Genomic DNA, 22,753 nt, shown 5'->3' on the forward strand with positions numbered 1-22,753 from the left:
TGTCATCTGTGAGCCAGCTAGAGTCTGTACCTTTGAACTTTCTCTCTTCCATCATGTTGTCATAGGGATAGCCTTGGTGTCCTCCTCGAGAGATATATAGGGTTTTCCTTATCTTTAGGAAGCCTTCACTGGCTCACAGGAACAGCACAAAATGCCTTTCTTACATCTGGAGACCTCAACTGGTGCACAGCCTGAGATTGAAACACTCTGGAACCTGTTGGGTGATCCCTGCCCGTGTTTTACACCCTGTACTTTGTGTCGAGTATCCCTGCTGTGGGATGGCTTCCCTGCTGTGGGATGGCTTCCTGGGGACACCTTTGGCTGCTGCTGGGTGTGCCTGTCTGCTCAAGTTAGCCACAGCACACTGAGCACACCAAAGCCCTTCCCCTCAGCCAGCAGGCCTCAGCCTCCTGGAGCCCATGGCCTGTTCCCCCTGCTGGAATCTCCACACTCCTGGAGCCCATGGCCTGTTCCCTCTGCTGGAATCTCCAGTTTCCTGGAGCCCATGGCCTGTTCCCTCTGCTGGAATCTCCAGTTTCCTGGAGCCCATGGCCTGTTCCCCCTGCTGGAATCTCTTGACTCCTGGAGCCCATGGCCTGTTCCCTCTGCTGGAATCTCCTGACTCCTGGAGCCCATGGCCTGTTCCCTCTGCTGGAATCTCCTGACTCCTGGAGCCCATGGCCTGTTCCCTCTGCTGGAATCTCCTGACTCCTGGAGCCCATGGCCTGTTCCCTCTGCTGGAATCTCTTGACTCCTGGAGCCCATGGCCTATTCCCTCTTGTCCTGGTTTGAAAAGGAAGTGAGTTTTTTTGGGAGATACAAGATGTCAAACCATGACACCTCTGCTGGAATCCAACAGGCCCAAGAGGCAGCTGGTTTCCTTTGGAATGAAAACATCCAGGCAGTAATTGTTGTAGGCAGATGAGTTGTACCAATTTCAAAGGACACCAGCAAGGAGTTGTGGGCTGAAGGGAGGGAGAGGGGTGGGAGCTTAAGAAGGCAATGTTAGAAAGTGAATTTTATACTCTTTTAAAAGGGAGGCAAGACTGAAACTTTCCTTTGCAGATTGAGCCCAGTGGGGAGGACCTGTGGAAATCTGAGGAGGGGACTGTGGTGGGATTTGGAGGGGTCTGGAAAAGTAGCTGGGAGTGAAAGCAGCCCATTGAGTGGTTTGGAGAGCCACAGCCCTGGGTCTGCAGTGTATCAGGGGAACTCACATCCCTCACGTGGTGAGTGGGGAAGAGAAAATCTCTTTGTTTTGCTTTGCTTTTGATTCCAGAGGGTGACTCAAGGCAAGGCTCTCAGAAGGGAAGCCTCTCAATGCTTTAGCAGCCTGAAGTATTGAAAGAGACCATTTCTTTGGGAAATGTTCCTGGCCCTAAAAGTGAATTGTTCCAGTTAATGGAGAGGCTCAGCAAAGAGGTTTCCTTAGGCTGATGGAGCATCCATGCAGATGATGCCCCAGCTCAAGAAGTTCTCCTGGTGAGGCAGGGGCTGGTCTCAGCTGCTCCTTTCCCCTCCTGTTTGTCTTGCCCAGATGTACCCTGGCTGGCACAGCTGAGGGCAGGCACAGGGGAGCAGGGAGACAAATGTGCAGGAGAAACCTTGAGATTGACCTGACCCAGGCACGCTGGAAAAATGGACATGTAGGGACTGAATGTACCTCATCCTGGTCAAAACAGTCCTCATTGTCCTGGGTGTCCATCACTGGACAGCCCCCACTTGGAGAGCTGAGGCTGGGCTGCTCCAGGAGCCCTCCCTGCTCTGCTGTGTGCTGCTCCCTGCACCCCTGGGGCTCCCAACACGTCCTGGTAGCTCAGACTGACTGAGGCCATGAAAACAGGGCTGGGAGCTGAGCTGCTGCAGCTCAGCATCCAGGGCAGGAGTCACAGCTTGAATTAAATAACAGAGCAAGAGGAGGGCTGGGTGAATGTGAGAGGCTCCTCCGATGGCTCCGTGCATTCCAATCAACTGTGGCCACAAATCCCAGCTGCTTGTTAAACCCTCACCTGCCTGCTGGAGAGGAGAGCTCCTGGGGGACCAACCTCCTCCTTGCCTTGTGCTTTGCTGCTGGAGAGCCAAGCTGTAGAGTTGGTTTGGAGGCAGGAATCCCGTGGGTTTGAGGGGGAGCTGTGCCATGCCTGGATCAGGCTGTGCCAGTTCACTGCTGTGCTTTCCATGGCAGGAAAACCAGTTCTGTCCAGGGCTTTGTGTGTTTGTGTGGGTGTAGGACCAGGCTGGGCTGCCTCCTCCAAAGCACTGAACTCCAGTGAGATCCCCATGGGCTGTGGGTGGGGAGAGGGGACAGGCAGGAGCTCAGTGTGAGTCTGGGACAGGCAGGAGCTCAGTGTGGGTATGGCTGTTGGTTTGGGACAGGCAGGAGCTCAGTGTGGGTCTGGCTGTTGGTTTGGGACAGGCAGGAGTTTAGGTTGTGAGTCTGACTGTTGGTTTGGGACAGGCAGGAACTCAATGTGAGTCTGGGACAGGCAGGAACTCAGGGGTGAGTCTGGCTGTTGGTTTTGGACAGGCAGGAGCTCAGTGTGAGTCTGGCTGTTGGTTTTGGACAGGCAGGAGCTCAGTGTGTGTCTGGCTGTTGGTTTTGGACAGGCAGGAGCTCAGTGTGAGTCTGGCTGTTGGTTTTGGACAAGCAGGAGCTCAGTGTGTGTCTGGCTGTTGGTTTTGGACAGGCAGGAGCTCAGTGTGAGTCTGGCTGTTGGTTTTGGAAGAGGGCAGGGCTCTGAGAGCCCCAGGCCATGAGACAGGGCCATGCTGAGGGCCCTGAAGCTCCATCCTCTGCTCCTGCATGGACTGTCCCTCCAGGCACTAGGGAGGAGCACAGCCTCAGGGTTTATGGATTTCCCAGTCCCTTGTGACCTCAAAATGCATGACCCAGGGCAGCATTTATTGTTTCCCCATCAATCTTCTCACAACAGCAATGCTAAGCTCTAGTTTTCTTTAAAAAAAAAATATATATTTTGGCTGCAGATCTCTTAGTAGACAAATGAAATGAATTTATATATGAGCATTGTGCTGCTTGTAAAGCCCTTTCAGTTTCAAATTTAGTTTTATTCCTTTTTTTAATCTCCATAGGATTTTCCCTAAATAAGCAGAACTAGGGCAGTGCTAGTGACAGATGGATATAAAGAAGACTTGGATGCATTGGAGAGACTTTACTGGGCTTGGGGATCTGAACTGGGGTGCTTTCCTCATCACCCAAGGAGTTTAATTTGTCTGCAGGCTGTTAATTTTCACCTCTAAAGCAGAGGGCATGGCAACAGAGAGCGTTCCTTGGCAACAGACTCCTTGGGTTCATTAAAGCAGAGGTGGGAGGTTTGCAAATGGAAAAAGTTGAGAGATATTAGCAAATCAAATGGGTTGAGGCATGAGGAGTCTTGTCAGTCAGGCGGGGGTGACAGGAGAAGGAATAGTAAACAACATGCAGCCCATGTTGGAGGAGATGTTTTGGAAGGAGGCACATCCAGGATTTGCCTGTTTTCCTGCCTTCCTAAGGGCTGAGTGGACTGGAGAGGGCTGGGAGGAACCTCTGTGTGTCTGGCAGGCTGTGGGCAGTGAACTGAAGAGGTTACTTAATAAAAAATGTGTTTTTTACAAACAGGATTCCAAACTGTGGTTTCCCACTAGAGCTTTTGTAAAAGTTCCAGTTTGTTTTGATCCTCTCCAAAACTGAAGCTGGCATATTGTTGGTAAAATCCCACAAAAAGCCCTTGGAGAGGGGTCTGTGGGAGCGTGGCCATGCCCAATCCATGCCCTCCCTCCTTCCCCATGGAGCAGGCTGTGTGTGCCACACACCTCTGCCTGCAGCCAGATGGGGGCTGTTTGCACTGTGACTGCTAAATATAAATACTGCAATTAATTAATAATGCCCAATGCACATCATTAAATTAGAAATAACTCAAGTTTGTACTCTGCATACAGAGTGTGCATGCAGCTGATCAGACTGGAGAAGGGGTTTGGAGCAGGGGGAGGCAGCTTTGGGCTGCCCTGTCTGTCCCTGCCAGTGGCCACTGTGTTCCCCTGGCAGGGCAGGGGAAGCCCCTGGTTCTCTCTCAGGTAATGCTGTCTCTCCTTGCTGTGGTAAACAGCCAGATCCCAATCACATCCATCAGAGCAAAGCATTCCAGGCACTTGTTCCAGTCCTGTGGTTCTATGATTCTATAATTTATGACTGAAACTATCTTTGTGTCAGAGTTAGTTCAGGAGGACACTCGGATCTGGGCTTCTGAATATGTCATCTCCTATTAAAGAACAAACAAAGTCCCTTGTAATGTACCATAAATAATAATAATACTTTGCAAGAGCCCGAAGCACTGTGTTATTGCTGTGCTAATCAGGGAGGCACTGGGCCATTATGAGAGTATTCCATGGGGTTTGGGCTTTTTTTCCTGCAGGAAGGTATGTGTTTCATAGCTCTGTAGTGTGGCTGATTGGTTTATAAAGCCAGGCTGGATAATTCCTAGTAGAGGTTAGACAAATTCCCCTCCTTTCTCATTAATTAACCTGTAGGATTTGGTGCCTGTTCTTTGCAGTTCAATAGAGACAATGACTGCAGGAACATATTTGTGCTCTCTGATATGGAATGAAGAACATCTGCCTTCTGCAGCAGTGAAATACCAGCGTGTGGCAGGGCTCTCCAAAGGGCACTGCCAGCCTCTGCTGTCTCAGAGAGGAAATTCCAGCTGAAATTTCAATGGGGAGCTGCTGGCTGGGGGATGTTGTCCCATTCAGCATTGTAGCTGGGGAGGGAAGGCAGAGGGTGAAAAGCAAAAGAAGGGAAATCCCCTCATGAAAACAGCAGAAGGGTGCAGGAAAAAACATTTTGGGAAAAGTTCCCACATCCAGGGAGTGGTTTAGAGCAAAACTCCTCCAGTGGGATTAAGGAAGGGAGGCCTTGAAGATCTGAAGGAGATTTCAGTGGTGATGTGGTAACACAATAGCAGGAAGAAAAGAGGAGAGGCAGGTGAAATCCTACAGCGCTGCTCTCACAGGCTGCAGGAAAAGGAACCTTCATGTTTGGGATCCCAGGGCTGTGTTCTGGGTGTCTCAAATCAGGGCTCTGCTCCCAGAACTGCCCTGCAATACTGTAAATGGTGGGAGAGCAGGGTGGCTTCTGGGAGGATTGGATTGGAGATTGGATTGCAGTGGGAATATTGGTAAAGTCCCCTGTGTGCCATTTCCATGACTCTAGATGTGCTGGATGAGGCACAAGGAGGAGGTTATTTTGCTGTTTCACTGTAATGTGATTCTGTGTCCTCCTGCTCATACCCAGCTTGGCTTTTGAGTGGCTCTCCAGCTGCAGGGAATGAGGAGAAAATAAATTCCATGTGGAAAAGTGGCATTAATCTGATAATTTAGGCTGTCCCTCCTACTGCAGAAGTATTCACTGTCCCTTCCTTCCCTGCCTTCCCTCCTCTGCTCCCCTGGGAGGTTCCTGCCCATTATTGGTGTCATTGGCAGTCACAAGGAGACTCCAGACTGGACTGGGGCACACCAGCTGATTTTGGTCCTTATTCTGGAGAGAGAGAGAGAAATTTTTGGAGGCTGTGACCAGACCACAGCTCTGCTGAGACTGACTGGGACATTGTGTTATTGATGAGCAATCCTGGAGCTCTTCCTGGGGGTTTCCTCTGGAGTGATCCCCCAGACAAACCACCTGAGCAAAGCCTGGTCCTGGCTCCCCAGTGGGATGTGCTCACACAGGTGGTAGAAATCCCATTTGTTTGCAGGTTAAATACCAGGGCAGGAGCCTGCAGTGCCCAAGCAGCACACACTGAAAGCTGCCTCTGTCTCCCTGTGGGCACTGTGGGTTTTCCTAGCAGAGCAGTGCCCGTGGCACAATCCCACACTGCTCTGTGACTCACACCCAGCTCAGGGTGTGCCTGCTAATATTCTGTGTCTGGGGTGTGCTGGGTGGGCACAGAGCTCACTGTGCCCTCAGCTGTGCTGGGCTGCAGCATCCCCTGGCACACCTGGCACAGGAGCCAGCACATGCTGCCCTTCCCTGGAAGATGCTTTATTCCATTGTGGAGAAGTGGAAAAACAGAGAGTCACTGAATATTCTGGGCTGGAAGGAGCCCACAGGGATCATCAGAGCCCAGCTCCTGGCCCTGCACAGGACCCAGAAGAAGCTCACAAGTGGCTTTCCCTGCTCCCCCTGCTCTGGCAGGGACTCGGGGCTTGGTCCCCTGCCCGCTGGCTGCCTGCAGAGCACTTTGCATTGACAATGAGGCAGCAGAGGTGCATTTTCTTGGCAGGGAAATGCAGCTGGGTTCTCTCTGAGGTTCCCTGTGCCAGGGAGAACAGCTGCCCCAGCGCTCTGGGCAGGATGGGATTGTGTGCAGCCTGCTGCCCATTCAGAGATTTGGCTGATCTTGGGGGATTCTTGCCTTTGAGCACCTTTGCAGGGAGCAAGAACTAACCTGGCAACTCTTGGTTTGCTTCTCAAATCAGCTTGGTGTAAACAAGGCATAGGCAGTGAAACAGTGGAATATGAGCCTTATTAACAGGCCTGGTCAACAGCTGGCAGGAGGAGAGAAACTGGGATCATTCTGTTCATGTATAACAATCCTCCACAGAAATTGCCCTCCTCCTCCTCCAGATCCACACTCCCAGACAGAGCAGCAGGGTGGCATGTGCCAGACAGATCCCCTTCCCTTGGCACTGCCAGGTGCAACTTTGGCCTAAGTCAGTGGAGTTACTGGGATGATGCAGTGCATGGTTTAAAGCTGATCTTGTGCTTAAGATGGTCACTGTTGTATCCTCTGTGTGTGTGGTGACAACAGGGCAGATCTCATTTAACATTTCCTGGTAGAAAAACATTTACCTTTCACTTAGAGACAACCTGATCATTGCTGTGCTTTGAGTGCAAGTTTCTGAGGGAAGCAGTGTCCACTCAGGATGTCTGTCTGTGTGTTCTGCTGTCCCAGCTCTCCCAGGCCCTGCAGGTTTTGAATCAGTTGGTGAGGCTGTGCTGGCTGTGTCTGACACCCTGAACAGGTGAGGTACCTGTGAGATCTGAATTCCAGGGCTGCACAAAGCCGTGGCCATCACCTGCTGCAGGAGATGGGGCCCTCCCCAGAGAGGAGAGGATTCACAACACACTCCAGAGTGGCTGTCAGAGGTGGGATTTTCCAACCAGAGCCCTCCCGTGGATGTAAATGACTTGCCTGGTGTTTCTGTCACTGGAAACTTAGGCAGAATTCCAAAGTTTGGACAGCTATAAGCATTTGCCTCCTGACTCCTTCTTTTGTCAGCCATCTCTGGGAATAATGATGGCTGTCAGTGCCTGTGCAAAAGGTGATGGGATATGGCTTGATGGAACTGGAGCAGGCTGTGTGGGGCCTCAGCAGTGCAGAGATGCTGGGCAGCATCCTTCAGTCCTGCCTGCACTTCTGGTCTGTCCCATTTCAATAAATAAGTGAAGACACCTAAGCCCTGATCCTGCTGAGTGGCACAGGACCAGCAGAAAGTGGCAGTCACGAGGAGCTGCGTGTTGTTCCCTGACTCAAAATCTCCAGCTGCAGGAAAAATGTTGACTCCTCCAGAGGCCAGGAGCGGGAGATCCAAATGCCCTTCTGCCCTTGACACGTGGAGAAAAAAACCCTTACAAACACAACCCTAAATCCTCTGCAGCTGTAAGTGAGGAGATTGGAGCTCCTGCACAGATTTTACAGCATATCCTGTGCGTGGATCCAGCCTGTCCAGTGTCCCCAGTGTCCTGCCTGTGCCCAGAGCACGCTGCCGGCCATTCCCCACGTTGTCTCCAGGGTTCCTACCTGCCCTGTCCTATCCCTGCGGACTCAGCTGCCAAAGAGGGGATTTTGGGAATATTGGTGGGGCATTTTCCTGTCCTCAGGGGTGTGTCAGTCCTTCTGCGGGCTGCCCCTTCCTGTGGGCACCGAGCCCCGGGATGGCGGCGGGGGCTGCGCCGCCGGCGCCGTGAGCGGCCTTGGCCAGGTGCCGGAGCCCCGTGTGCTGTCCCAGCATGGGCAGGACCATGTCGACGTGCGTGTCCCGGCTGGAGGATCCGCCAGGATTCAGCCCCGTTCCCAGTTGGCTCTACACATCCCATATGCTGCCGCCGCCTCTTCTAACCAGCGCCAGACACCGCCAGCTCTTCTCCCTCGACGTGGTGGGTGGCCGGATCGATGAGCAACGCTTAGCGAGTGTGTTTGCTTTCTTAAGTGTGCAGCTGTGGCCAGAAAGTGGGGGAAATCCGGGGCAGCAGGCGGGGGATGAATAGGCGGAGAGGGGAGCAGGGCGCCGGTGCTGGGGGAGGATCACCCCGGGCAGGTGCAGCGCTGGGCTGGGCCGGGAGCTTTGCTGTCAGTGGGAAGGGGACTCATCCTTGTTCATGTGCAGAGCAGAATGAGAACCTGCTGCCCTTCGAACGTCAGCAAAATCCCCAGCCCTTGCTGAGCGTGGAGCATGTGCTGGCTCTGCAGAGCCGGCGTCCTGCAGCGCTGGGGGCGAGGGTGACCGGCCCCGGCAGGAGGGCACGGGGTGCCCGCGGGGACCCTCCCCAAGTTCGCATCGCTCCCCCCTCCCTCCCCTCCCTTCCACTCCCCTCCCCTCCTGCAGAGTTTCAAAGCACGGCAGGGGAAAAAAAAAAAAAAAAAGAAAAAGGACATCCCCCTCCCCTCAAATCCCTCGGTCCGTGACTGAAATAAATAAGCACAAATCCCAGGTAGTGAGGAGGCTGCTAATAACGTGCTCCTGACAGGCACGGGATTGCCGGGCTGAGGGATGGCTGACTGAAAGCTCCAGGCTAGGGTGGGGGTGGGGGGCTTCTTTTTTTTCCTGCCAGCTCTCGCCAGGCAGTAGGGATTTTTTTTTCCTTCCCCTCTCTGATAATAAGGACATCATCAGAAGCAAGATGCAGTGGCTAAGGGATGGAACAGGAATGGTGAGTTCAGGTAGCTATGTCTTTCTCTTTTCCTCTTATTGCAGTACTTTGACAGGGAAATGAACCTCCGTCCTATCTTCTGACTCCTCCTTTACTCCCTGTCCTTGAAACCATTGATCACTCTGTAGCCATTTTATAGACTCTGCATTCCCAAACTGCTGAGCAAAAGAAGGAATTGAAAGGAAGGAAGCAGGGTGGGCATGCCTCGGGGCGTGGGAGGGGGTTCCGTAGGGCGAGCCGGTGGGTTCGTGGGGGGGAGCACAGGGTTTGCCCGGTTCCCCGGCGTGTGGGGTGTGCGGTGGGGGAGAGCACTGGAGGAGAGGAGTGCCGGCACAGGGCTGGCTGTGCCCGGGGCAGCCGGGACCTGTCACCGTGCCCCTCCGCCCGATGATGAGTTGCGGTGCGGGGGGGAGCCCGGCGTGCCGAGCCTGGGCGCGCCTGCAGCAGCCTGGCAGACACAGACACTCCTCCGGCTCGGCACAGCCGCCAAGGCAGCTCCTGCCGCCCTGCCAGCCGAGCCCAGCCGAGCCCAGCCGGCTCCGAGGGCTGCATGGCCGGGGGAAAGCGGGGAAGTTCCCCCAGCCCAGTGAGAAACTTCCCCGGGAAGCGATGCGGGTGTTTGGAGATGCTCCTCCCGCCCCAGCCCGCCTTGCACTGGCATTTCCCGCACGGCTCTTTGCAGGTGCTGCTGGATTTGCCCTTCTCGGCTCTCTCGGTGCTGCTCCCGCCTCGGCCATCCCTGAGGGCTGGTCCCGCTCGGCCATCCCTGAGGGCTGCTCCCAGCTCCGGCCATCCCTGAGGGCTGGTCCGGCTCCCGCATCCCTGAGGGCTGGTCCGGCTCCCGCATCCCTGAGGGCTGGTCCGGCTCGGGCACAGGGCTCAGGGCTCAGGGCTCAGGCCGAGCTGGCGTCACCCGGCTCAGCCCCCGCGTTCCGGCTCCGGGGGCACGGGCAGATGCTGCTGCCTGCGGGGAGCCTTGGGGAGGGATCGCTGCCCGTTCCTTCCATGCCCTTCCCGCTCCTCACACACACACACGGCCCGGGGGTTTGTGCTCCCTCAGGGCTCCGCCGGTGCTGGCAGTGCCCTGTGCGGTGTAGGCAGCAGCCTGCAGCACAACGCGCTTGTTTGGGGTCCCGGTTAAGGCTTGTCTGGCACGCAGCAGCACCTCGGGGGGTTTGCTGCCGCCTTCCACCCTCGGAGCACCCGGAGGGATGGGAATCTTTCCTATGTCCTCCTTGTCCCGCCCCGTGTCAGGGGTAAAAGTGAAGCCGGATGGGGCTCTCGCCTCCATTTCCCCCTTCTCCCCGGTGGCTGCTGAGCTCCGCTGGGGAGGGACTGGCTTGCTGCAGGACAAAGTGCTTTCCTAATTGCCCCAGCACAGGACTTGACGCCTTATTGCCCTCTCATCTTCCCAGGTCCCTTCCGTGCTGCCGGCTGTGTTATTCTGTTCTCATTAGTCTAATCTTTGCTTTCTTTTCGAGAGAAATTACAGTGGTTACTGTAGGGTGTAATAGAAGATATTTTTTTGGGAAAGTAAAACTCCATTAGTTGATTTTGTAGCAGGAATTCCCCAATATTGCTCCCTCTAACAAGGGAGAAATAAAAGAGAGAGCTGTGGTTTCTGTATTTCATACAGCAGTTCAGCAGCCTCAGCAGTGTTTGGAGATACTCCACATATCTCCAGATATCTGAAAATAAAAAATTATTTCAAAGCAGCAAAGTGAAACTGAACCAAGTAAGATAAATCCAGTGAAGGTGTTTGCAGTCCCTGGTGGTGAGGAGTCTGTGTCCCTGGGCATGGCTGGCCCGAGGGGTCAGGGGCTCCGGCCCTTGGGGCACAGGGATGCTGGGAGCACCTAAAGCCAAGGTCCTGCCAACACTTGGACCCTACAAGTTCTGCTCCTTTAGCAAGACAAGGTGTGTCAGTCCAGATGTCCTGGCCAAGTGCTAGTGTGGATAGCAGTATTCCCTCCAATGCACATTTTCCTTGCTATCCCCACTGGTAAGTTATTTGAAATTTTAGTACTTCAGATGTTGATCATTTGGTGGCCTGTGCTAAACAAGTGAGTTACTCCACACCAGGAGTAGCTGCATTTCAGTAATCAGTGGGAATATTATCACCTCAGTCTGCTGGCTAAAATGTGCTGTGGAACTATCAGCCAGCTCTGCCCCTGAGTGAAGGTTGGCTGCTCTGTTCACACAGCCTCCCATGCAGTGCAGAACCTCAACCTTTCATCCTGAGCATCACTGGACCCATTTCCATGGGCACTGAGTCTCTGGTATGGTTTTCCAGCTGTCTTTTTAACTCCCGTATTATTTTCACTGTGCTGCTGAAGACCAGCGATACACATTTATTCTGGCAGCACCCCTGGACTTTGTTCTGCTCAGGCACATTGGTCAAAATCTGGATTTTAGCCTAGTTTCTCCCAAATTCTGCACAGCACTGATTTATTCAAAATGCTGTTTTCTATTGTTCTCAGCTTGGGTTCAAGACTCAGAGTTACTCATCTTTAAGAAGCATGTCACTCATGCTTTACAAGTGATAGTACCTTTTGTTCTTGTGGCAGGTGTTTTTTTTCTAAATCAGCCCCTAAACCCTTGCTGTTATTCCATAATATTAAGCTGTTGGAGCTTCTTTTTTCCCTCCTTTGCATGTGCTGCTTCCCATTTTTTAAACAATTAATCTTTTGCCAATTATGCTGGCATCCCACGGGGGTGTTTTCCATGCTTCACTGGTACCACGTTGCTAAACTCTCTAGTATCTGTTCCTAATCTAGAAAAATGCAGCTAATTGTCATTGGTAGTGATGAGAATCAATCTGCACATCTGAGCAGTGTGTGAGTGCAATGATTATTTGGTCTGGCATTCTTCAGAGAGTATTGATCCAGCATGGTAATCAAATGAGTTGGATTAAATCAGGACAAAATTCAGCCTCTTCTGGAATAGTTTTTTACCTGACAAGGGCAGAGGTTTTTCCCTAGTCTTTGACTGTAATGCAAGTAACACAAGTGTGAATCTTCCATGGTATTTCCTCACAAAGGGTCTCTTTTGGGTTTAATGTTGTGCCTGTGACAGTCCAGGTGAGTGCAGCCATCACCTGCAATAGGTGCAGTCCCAGCTTTTTTCTTTCACAGCCATAAATAGTGATATTTTTACACTGCCTGTTGTTGAAATACTTAAAATCAAGCTGCTGTCAATATTTTCCATTTCTTTCATAAGAAAAAAGTAAACTCTTGTAAATCATCACAGCCTAAAATATGGTGAAAATTAATTCAGTGAATCAAAGGGCCAAAAGCTGCAAGTGGTGGAGATGCCCCTGAGTGGGGCAGGTCAGCAGCATTTTTCCTCACTTATCAGTCTGAAAATCACAGGGTGTTGGAAGCACAAAGTACTCCTTGCACTCCACAATCCTAAAAATCTCAATGTGAAGTCTGGAAAAGAGAAGTAGAAAAAAGCAGTTTGGGTTTGACTTTCAGTTTTGAAAGTTTGGATAAGCAAAAGCAGCTGGTGGAGAGCTGCCAGGCCAGGGCCGGGTGGAAAGAGGAGCTTGTGATATCCAGGCCTTGGGGAAAAATGGGACTGAAGAGGCCCAGAGCAGTTTTCCTGCAGAGATCAAAGGGAGCAGGGAGGGCTGGCTGCTGCTGGAGCAGTCCCAGCAAGCTCCTGAGTGCTGTGGGTGTCCTGCAGAGGATGCTGCCTGCTCTCCATGCCCTGTGGCCTCAGCAGGGAGGGATTTTCCAGCAGAGTGGGACATTTGGAAGTTTGTTCCTGTTCATGCAGGTCTCCTGTCACTGGAGGTTGCTGCTTGGCTTGCCTGAGCTCTGCATGCAGTGGAGAATTCCGTGGATGCTGCAGGGCCATGGAGCCCCCAAAGCCCCAGGTCCATCCCCCCAATGCATTTCTTTGTGGGATTTTTCTTACATAGTTGCTGTTTGCTTTTCCATTTCTCTCCCAATTTGGGGCTGCTTTAACCTTTCAGTTCCAGCCTCCTGCTAGTGCTGCTCTGCCAAATATCCAGGTTAAGAAGGAGCTGATGCTGTGGTAAATAAAAATGTTTGATAAATCCTTGCTCCATGCTGATGATTGTCCTTGTGTCAGTCCCAGGAGGGGCTGGGAGGAGGCCTGGCTCCATTTCCACGGGGTTCCCACCTGCTGGATAAGGGACACACCAGTAACTCCTGTGTCTCTTGACATACATCAGGGATGTCTGGAAAACCCTGGGAGGGTGCCATAGGCATAGGAAGCAGGATTTTGTGGAGCTCAGAGCAGGCTGTGCTTGCTGGGAAGCCACACACCCCATGTGGTCACCATGTCCATCTGTCCCTCCTGCTCAGGGTTTGTGTTTGAGCACCGCAGCCTTTGCAAACCACAACGGTTTTTAACTGCTGAGAACCTGATTTCCTTGTATCTCATCAAAGAGTTTTTCTTTTTTGAACACTTCTTGAAAAATCTCTGAAATGCTTCAAGCTGACATCTTAATGTATTTATGACATTAGCTGCTTCTGCTCTGGAATGGTTGCTCTGAATCTCTTTGAGCCTGGCTGTTATTTTGAACATGACTAATTCCCTGAGTGACTAAGCTCTTAGATAATAGGAAAAATTCATCAAGTTATCTCGGGCTCCAATAGTTTCTATTGTTATGAAAAGACAACTTATGAAAAAAGAAATAAAGATGCTTATTATGTAATATGGGCAGGGAGAGGAGAGGTGTTGGTAGGGACTGGCCGAGTGCTGTGTCTGGGAAAGGCAGGAGTGCAGGCTCAGGCTGGGCCATCTCCAGCTTAGTGTGGATGAGAAGCAAAGAATTCCTTGTTTGGAGCTCAGGTGACTCCCAGTGAAGCCAAGGAGTGCTCTTGTACAGAAGTGTGTTCAGAGGGGATCCCAGCCCCTTCCTCCCGTTCTGCCATGCTGCAGAATTCCTTGGGTGTGACCCAGGATAACGCTGGGCAGTGAATTGCACCACACCTGCTCTGCCAGGTTGTTTCAGCAGCACCTGAAGCACTCACCACTCCTGCAGGGCCCTGTTCCAGGCAGAAAACAAACCTCAGCTCCATCCCCCTGGATTTTCCTTTTGGTGCTGCTGATCCCCACACAGAACTGCCAGTGTGCTGCTTGTGCCAGCACAGCACCAGGTGCCTTCCTGTGTCCCACACAGGGGCATTGTCCCTGTGATCCCTCACAGCCAGGGTCCCTCTGGCACAGCCACTGTCCCCTGGGCCGTCACACATTGTCACAAACTGCAGGAGGGCAGTGCTGCCCGTTCCTGGAAGGCAGCAGCCTGTGCTCACTGTCACTTCAAGGAATCCCACTGAGCTGGGAGAGGGAATGGAGCCTCCTGGCATTCACCTGCCTTGCTGGGAGAAAGGAAAAAAAAAAGTAGAGAAAGGCTCTAAAGTTCTTTTTTAATGCTGATATTGCTGATAAAAATGAGTGCACTATGTTCTATTCATACACCTACTGCCATCCATCTGGAATTCCTACTTCATTAGGTTGGCTTGCAGTGTTTTCTTCATTAAAAGAGTGCCAGATTCAATAGGCTGTTCCCTCTCCTTTTTTTTGGGAGGCAGAGAGAGGGGGAGAAAAGGATTTCTATGAAACACATCCAATTCTCTGGGTTAATTTGTGTGAAGAACATGAGACCCATGGGTCAGCTTCTTAATGAGATGGTTTTTCCTTTTCTCAGTGTCTTGACGAGGAGAAGCCCAGGGAAGCCAGAGCCAAGTGTCACAGGAGGGGGGTGAGGAGGCTGCAGGGAGCTCTGGCCGACTCCTTTTCCTCCTCGTTCCCTTGCAGGTGCTGAAATGCACCCTTTGATTTTCATGCCAAAGAGTTTCCCTGTGCCTCTGCAGCTGAATTTCTCTGGGTGATACTGACCCTGAATTCACAATTCAGAATTTAGTTTCTAGCATGTAATAATTTATTTTTCACACAGCACTTTGCCCAGACATGTGCTGATGTGAAGATTCTGCAATTTAATGTCAGAGTGCCTGGAGGGAGCACTTGTCTTCCCCCAAGGAAAGGACCTGGCTTGCATTTTTCTGCACTTTGGGCTTTGCTTTCTTCACCTTTTTCCAGGCTCAACAGTGAACCCAAAAGTTGAGAAATGAAATTAAGGAATAAAGGTCTCTGTGTTCCTTTAGGCCAGAGACTGAGGTTTTTTTCAGACAAGGAGAGCTTACATAAGGTTGAGCATCAGAATTAGATGGGTCCTTTTAAACAGAACTTGCTCAGCCCCTGAAGTCTTTCTCTGTGACCAGGGTAATTGGTGTTACCACATCTGATTTCTGCAGGATTTGAGGGGGTTTTATTTTCTTTTTCACCACTGGGAATGTGAAGATGCTTCTGGAGTGCAGGCTGGAGTATGCAGTAGATGCAAAGAGAGCAGAAAGCACTCCACCACCATTGCCAGGGGCAGGAGATTTTAGCCTGTCTCAATGCTTTAAGTTCAAGTCAACTTAAAAATAGAAGATTTGTTGTTCTCAGTGCAATCCAGAGGAGCACAATGGACTCAGCCCCCCCTGACAGGCTCTCTGTGCCATTTCAGCATGGTCTGGGTAGTGTCCCAGGCTGTGGCACTGATTCCATGGGGCCACTGCTGCTGTGGCTCAGCTGCTGCCCATCTTTGGGTGGAATTCTTGTGGGTTTTTTTCCATGGAATGTTTCGAGCAATGATCTCCCTCCTCATTGCCTCTGAGCTTTGTGCAGCTCTTGGCCAGGTGGTCATGCAGGTGCAGCTGAATTCAACCTCCAGCAGGGCCCTGTGTGCTCTAAACATTGCAGAAGTGGGTTTAGGAACTGAATTTCTTCTCTTTCCAGCACTCCAGGCATCTTGCTTCATGTGGTCCTTCCCTGCTCTCTCCCATATCCACCTTCTCTCCCACTTTGCTGCTTTGCTGTCTCTCAACTTCTGCAGTCCTTTAGGAAGAGGAAATTACTGGAAAAAAGTGCCAAGTTCATGTGGACAGAGAGGAAATTTTCCATTTGAGGGATGGAGTGGGCAGGCAAGGAACTGTGGGTGATTGGAAAGTTGATTTTTCACAGCCAAAATCAGGCCCAAGTCCAAGTCTCTACAAGTATTCCTCCATTTTGCAGTTTGGGTAAGGACTTTCAGGCGTTTGAGGATTTTTAAAGCTTCCCATGAAGCTATTTCATAAGCATAAAAGATTATGGAGATTCCTGAGGAAAAAAATCTGCCTTTGCAGCAGCTCTGCAGCTCTCAGGCTGGTGCCTCCCATCTGGCCCAGGATGGAAAGAGGGCTCTGTCAGGCATTCTGGGAAGAGAAAGGAAAAAGAGGCAACTCCCAGCTTAAGGAAATCCTCCTTTTTGGAAACAGCAAATCCTAATCTCACTGGCCTTTAATCTCTGAAACCCTGAGCTTAATTCCTGCCTAGATTTAGGAAAAAAAAAAAATTTAATGGTTTTCTTATAATCTCTGCTGGAGTCTGTGAGTCACCCCCTGGTGTCCAGTGTCACAGCAGCGTTTGGGAGCACCCATGTGGGACACGGGGAATGGAGGAGAAGGTGCTCCACATCCCTGGGAATGGAGGAGAAGGTGCTCCACATCCCTGGGAATGGAGGAGAACATGCTGCACATCCCTGGGAATGGAGGAGCAGGTGCTCCACATCCCTGGGAATGGAGGAGAAGGTGCTCCCACATCCCTGGGAATGGAGGAGCAGGTGCTCCACATCCCTGGGAATGGAGGACCAGGTGCTCCCACATCCCTGGGAATGGAGGAGCAGGTGCTCCACATCCCTGGGAATGGAGGAGAAGGTGCTCCACATCCCTGGGAATGGAGGAGCAGGTGCCCCCACATCCCTGGGAATGGAGGAGAAGGTGCCCCCACATCCCTGGGAATGGAGGAGAAGGTGCTCCACATCCCTGGGAATGGAGGAGAACATGCTCCACATCCCTGGGAATGGAGGAGCAGGTGCTCCCACATCCCTGGGAATGGAGGAGCAGGTACCCCCACACCCCTGGGAATGGAGGAGAAGGTACTCCCGTGTCCCTGGGTACCACAGCTTCCTGTTTCTTCTCGGGGGCAGGATTAATTCAGCTGGGAAGTTTAAACTTCCCTCATGGTGCCACAAAGCTCTGGGTCAGAGCTTGTGCTCCAGGTGGGAGTACAAAGGAGCTGAAGCAGTTTGGGGCTGACAGTCACCAGCAGTGGTTTCCCCTTGGCCATGGATTTCATCCATCCAGACCAGTTTTATTCCCGCTCAGAATCATGAGCCACACTGTTTCGTGTGAAATTTCCCCCAGTTCACTGAGACCTAGCTCCTTTGGTCAAAGGGCAGCAGATTTGGGCTCCTCCTGTACCATCCCAGGGCCCTGCCACACTGCTTCCTACACTAGCATGGCCAGAATTCTGTGGTTAATTAAGGCTAAGAGTTTAGTAGCTCATTTTCTCAGTTAATAGAAGGTGGAGCTGATGTGTTGGGACAGAACTCTGCTCCTCACATTCAATTGGAATTGTTCATGATGGACTAGAGCCCTAGCCAGTCTAAAGGAAACCTAGCAGGGTACAAGCCCCTGCCACAGGAACATCTAACTCTCCAGACTGCCTCTGAGGAGTCCATCTGATTTATTTTGTGTGCGTGGTTTTACATTTCTTCATGTCAGGCTTCAGTTAGTTTTAACAGTAGGAAACACAACATAATGAAAACATGATCTTCCTTTGTAATTATGACACAATCTTTAGCCTGAGTTTCCTGTTCCAAGGTGAGGCATCTAAAATAAGTTACTCCACTGGGCCTGTCCCAGAGTGGAGGGTGTTACTCTGTGCAGGGATTGACAGCAGAACAGGGAATTGGAGCTGACATCAGGACAGGGAATTGGGGCTGACACTGTGCACAGCCCCAGCCCCTGCACTGTCCTGGCCCCTCATGGTGTGGGGACCTGGGGGCTGCCCTTGCTCGGGGAGTGCAGGATCTGTCAGCACTGCAGCCCCAGACCCTGGCTGCTGTGTTTGCCGAGCTGCAAGGAGAGGGATGTGCTGATTACTGGAGACATCCATTGGAGGGAGACGTGGTCACAAGGCTGAGCCCAGCGCGTTCCGCACGGGAGGATTTGGCATCATCCGCTTCCTTGGCTTGCAGAATTTCTGTATTGTAATTAATGCCAGTGTAGGGCCCCTGTGTTTTTACTCGGGTGTCCAGAACTGCCTGCCCTGTACCCGTGTGCATCCTTTGGGTGCGGGTACAAAGCGGGATGGGTGTGATGTGAGCGAGCCCCGGCTCCTTCCCCGCTGCTGTCCCTCGCAGACGTGCTGAAATTCCACCCTCCCTTCTGGTCCAGCACAAGCCCTGGCTGGTCCTGCATCACAAACCGTGTTCCCAAAGCTCCTGTAGCGTGTTCTGTGCACTGAGGGATGTGTGGTTTATGTAACTGATACAAATCTTCCCCTTCCTTCTTTCGCTCTATACAGAACCTTAGACCAAACTTCCCACAAAGAATTCTATGAAGTTCAACTTCACCGTGGTTTTATATAAACCCCTGCTGTGTAGGTGTACTTTATCAGGAAGGCTTCTAAGAGAAGGTACCATCCATTTTCGTAGTAAAATTAACATTTAGTGCACGGAGAAGGCATGGGAAATTATATAAAGCAGCAAGTACTGTTGGGAATTCTGCGAATATCATTTAAATAGAAGCTTCTCTGCAGTAAATCTGTTTGTGCTCTTGTTGCACACACAGACCCTCCTTTGGAGCCCCAAACTGTCCCTGGGTGAGGGGAGGCACCCGGGGCTTTCCTGCCTGGTCTTTTAGGGGGTGTTGGACCTGGGGAAGGGGATGCTGTGGCTGAGCCTCCCGGGTGCAGCATCCCCCGGGTGCAGCATCCCCCCGGTTCCCCAGGGCAGGCAGCACAGCAGTGGGGTCCCCACAGCCTCCCGTGGTGGGGTTTGGGGCCGGCAGCCCAGGCGGGGCTGGCTCTGTGGTTCTATGGCTCTGTTTGTGATCCGTGCCCTCCCCCGCGCTCTGAGTGGCTCGGCTCTCGCAGAATGCCAGCCCAGCGCTGCCAGGCTCGGTGCTGGCAGTGAACCCTCCCGTTGGGCTCCGGAAGTGCTCAGTGAGCATGTGTGAGGTGTGCACCTTTGTTCTGGAGGGTTCCCAGCCTCTGCTGCTCCCCCTGCCCTGCTTTGGCTCCCCAGGCTTCCTGCAGGGCTTCTGCCTTGAAACCTCGCTGGCACCTCCAGGAGGCAGAGCCAGGGATGGGCTGTGCCTGCTGAGGTCCCCAGGCCCTGGGGAAGTGGGGACCAGCAGAACATCCCCACCGGGCTGCTTCTAACATTTCCTCTGGGCTCCACACCCAGGCTCCCTCTGTGCTCACTGCAGTTTAGAGGAAAAGATAAAGTGGCCATAAAACCCCTCTGAATTCAGGCTGGTTGTATGTTGTGGGGAAGTCGTTGCTGCTTCTGAGATTTAAACTGGAGTTTCCTGGCTGTTTTTGTAAGTTCAGGTTTATGGTTTGGAAATTTGCCTGTGTTGTTTTGGGAAAGGATGGTAGCAATAATAATAAATATTCCACATCTATTACGTGTTGGAACAAAACGATCTCCGAGGTCCCTTCCAACCCAAATCATTCTATGTTTGCTATTCTGATTAGTCTAAAATTACATCAGACAGATTGGCTATCCTAAACATGGATCCTTTATAAGAAATGCAGGTTTGGAAGCTGAGGGTGAGGCAGATCCATCACCTGGATCCAGCCTGGCCTGTGTGCTAACAGGGCAGCCTGGGGCAGCTTTAAAGGAGCCTCCTGTGATTTTACAGGTGAAAAAGGGCTTTTCACTGCCCTCCTGAATGAGAAGCTCCCTGCTTGGACAGAGCAGGAGGGAGCCTCTGGCTGGCACTTATCACCCAAAATAAACCTCATAAGGAACCCAAACTGCTCTTGTTTCTAATGCTACTCAACACCACCCAGCCTCTGCATCTGCAAACACATCACAGCCTGCACATGCTCCAGAGCTGGTCAGAAATGAGCAGGATGGTGCTGGCTGAGTGCTGGTCTGGCACAAACCAGTGGGTCTGAGTGGAGACCATTGAGGGAGACCGTGTGAAGAGGGGACAGTCCTGACATGGTTTGGGGTGGATACAGGACGCTCCTGTTTTTGAGGGAGCTCTCTTGGCAAAGAAAGAAAATGAAGCAAGCCTTGCATTGAACAGCTGGGTTTGTGGTGGGGTTGTTACAAAAATTAATCCACAAACACCAGAGGTTTATGTCCAAAAAGGAGACAGAGGAGTCCATTCTGGCTTTATTGGAATAAAGGGAGAGGTCATGGGGCATTCCCCTGGGATCTCTCCAATTTTTGGAGGATGGGGCAGGAGCATCACCCCCTGGCCCTGCCCTTCCCCAGGGGGAACGCTGCAGGACAGGCTGCCCTTGGTGGTGGGGTTAAAGCATGAGGCTTCCCAGGTTTAGACATGAAATGCTGCCCAGCTCTCCCCGTTTGCTGCAGGAGAACAGACCAGGTGCTGTGTGGTGCCTGTTGGCCTCGTGTCTGTGTGGGAGCGTTCAGAGGCGCAGCTTTCCTGGAAGGTGCCGTGCTCAGCCCCCGGATGCACATTTTAGTGCATTATGCATATGCATTGGCAGCATTTCTATATTTGTTTTTGTCTGGAAAATCATTTGCTTTTTCCAGCTGAGTGTATCTGGTCTGTGTGCGTTGTGATGCCTCTCTGAGGTACCTGCTGGTTCTGGGAGCTGAGATTGGGGTTTGGGATATAGCACCTGGCAACTGGATCATAAACCCTGAGTGTGTGTGTGTGATTTTAATGTAGGAATGAGCATTTCTGGCTGCTGCAGAAGGAATAAAGGTCCTCCATCTGTCCTATCCCCCTGTTATAGATCTCTGTCTGTAGAGTCAGAATTCAGTTTAACTCTTAGCTGGAGACAACCAGCACAGTGCTGAGGGGAGATATTATAGGACTCGTGATGGGAGAACGACTGCACAGAGCTAAACCTGTGATTCCCCCTGCCCCACTCCCACATTTCAGTCTCACAGCGAATTCCCAGGTTACCACGAGTTGCCTTTTTGTTATTTTGGCCGCTTTGCTGCCGCTCCCCTCCCCGTTCCGAGCGGGCTCGGGGCTGCGTTTTCCAGGGCGCTTCCAGGGCAGCCGCATCCCGGGGCGGTGCGGAGCGGGATGTGCGCCGCTCGGAGCGCTGGGAGCCGCCTCGGAGCCGCCTCGGAGCCGCCTCGGAGCCGCCTCGGAGCCGCCTCGGAGCCGCCTCGGAGCCGCCTCGGAGCCGCCGGGCCGGAGCATCCGGGAGCGGCGCGCCGGGAGCGCGGGGCAGAGCCGCGGCTGCGTGGCGCTCGCTGTCACGGCGGGCGGAAGCCTCGCGTATTTATGGAGCCAGCGCTTCCTTCTGCGTTTGAGTGACAGCCAGGATGCCGTCGCTGCCTGGTCACTGGAGCTGATTAGTATGCGCCAGGGTCCGCCTCGCTCCGAGGGATGCAGCCGCAGCAGCTTGCAGAGCTGTCACACTCACACGGGCTCCGTATCTGCACTGGCTTGACGAATTAAAAAGCGAGCCAGCCAGCGAGAGAGACCCGGAGAGAGAGGGGGGACGAGACAGAGAGAGAAGCTTGCAGACAGCGCTCGCTCTTTTCCTAAAGGAAGGATTTTGCATCCCGAGTGCTCACTGGTTGTGATGATGCTTCACTTAGCGGGCTCAGAATGAGCTAGAGACAGCAGATAGGGGAGAAACTAAAGGCAGAGCACAAAGCATTACGAACCAACCCAAAACCAGGAACAGTTTTCTCCTCTATTCTAGCATGGTGGATGTATGGACAGTCTTACAGAGCAGAGGTTGACTTCTCCAAATCTGCCAGCCCCACACCTCGAACACTACAGTGTTCTGCATTGCACCATGACCTTGGATGTTCAAACGGTGGTCGTTTTTGCAGTGATTGTGGTGCTATTGCTTGTGAATGTCATACTCATGTTCTTCCTGGGCACTCGTTAAATGGATTTTTTCTCCTGAGCTGTTGGGGGCTACTACTACCACTAGCAATTCAACAAGAGAGCACGAGCGGGAGAGAGAGAGAGAGAAAGGCGAGAGAGAGAGAGAAAGAGAGAGAGAGATTTCTTACTGAGGGGGGAAACGCGTTGAGCTTCAACATGGCCTCGCTGTGATATGTATGACGTTGGTATTATTATCTCTCCCTAAATCTTTTGTCATGTCTTGTCTTTTAAGTATGCCTGTAAGTGTAGCTGCTTTTGCCGGGGTTTTAAATGTGATAAATAATAATAATAGCGATCCAGTGCTCCGTGGTTCTGTGCTAGCGAGACAGAGCTGTGCTTCTTTAGGCAGCAGCAGAGTGGAAATGGTCTGTCTGTGGTGAGCACTGGCTGTGTTGTTTTGCTTTCCTTTGAAATAGAGGCTCAAGTTAATAATAAGTCATTTTGTGTGCGATTTCTAGCAAGCAGTTAATGTGCAGTGTCTGTGAGAGTAACCGTGTAGGTGCCAGGTGAGAGGTGCTGCTGTGTGCAACGGAATCGAGCTGTGGGCATTTTTTGGGGGGGGGAGGGTGGTGTTTGAGAAATCCTATTAAAGGATTAAATCTTTGCTAAAATAACATTCAGCCACAAAAAAGAAAAAAAAAGAGAAAAATTCTACTTACTGTATTTATCTGTGTTGCTTTGATGATCTGATTTGATTTCTGAAGATTCAGCCCCAAAAGCCTCCAAATTCTATGTCCACACTGATGTAACCCAGCTCCTTTCTTTAGAGATGTGAGAGGCACCAAAACATAACCTGCTGGGTTTTTATTCTGGTTGTACGTGGTTTCTGTCTCTGCAAATTGGGAAGGAAAGATCAAAGGGAGAA

General features: G+C 51.9%; 2 protein-coding genes across 7 annotated transcripts in view; both read left to right on the forward strand.

The window, feature by feature from the left end:
- ARHGEF9 (Cdc42 guanine nucleotide exchange factor 9) overlaps window positions 1-22,753 on the forward strand; it is a 204,560-nt gene that overhangs the window by 71,746 nt on the left and 110,061 nt on the right. The window contains exon 1 of one of the 6 annotated variants that reach the window (XM_058814400.1): window positions 7,942-8,149. The exons of 2 other annotated variants lie outside the window; for them this stretch is intronic. In XM_058814400.1, the coding sequence (XP_058670383.1) occupies window positions 8,003-8,149 (147 nt within the window). In that variant the 5' untranslated portion in view covers window positions 7,942-8,002. Of the gene's footprint in view, window positions 1-7,941; window positions 8,150-8,871; window positions 8,934-21,854; window positions 22,070-22,753 lie in introns of those variants that run through there. 3 more of the 6 variants (XM_058814401.1, XM_058814403.1, XM_058814402.1) reach the window with 3 other exon arrangements.
- LOC131564123 (uncharacterized) lies at window positions 21,709-21,889 on the forward strand. Its single transcript, XM_058814404.1, has one exon. The coding sequence runs from the start codon at window positions 21,710-21,712 to the stop codon at window positions 21,887-21,889; it is 180 nt and encodes a 59-aa protein (XP_058670387.1). The 5' UTR covers window position 21,709.

The sequence above is a fragment of the Ammospiza caudacuta genome, chromosome 14, assembly GCF_027887145.1.
Source record: "Ammospiza caudacuta isolate bAmmCau1 chromosome 14, bAmmCau1.pri, whole genome shotgun sequence".
Taxonomy (NCBI): Eukaryota; Metazoa; Chordata; class Aves; order Passeriformes; family Passerellidae; genus Ammospiza; species Ammospiza caudacuta.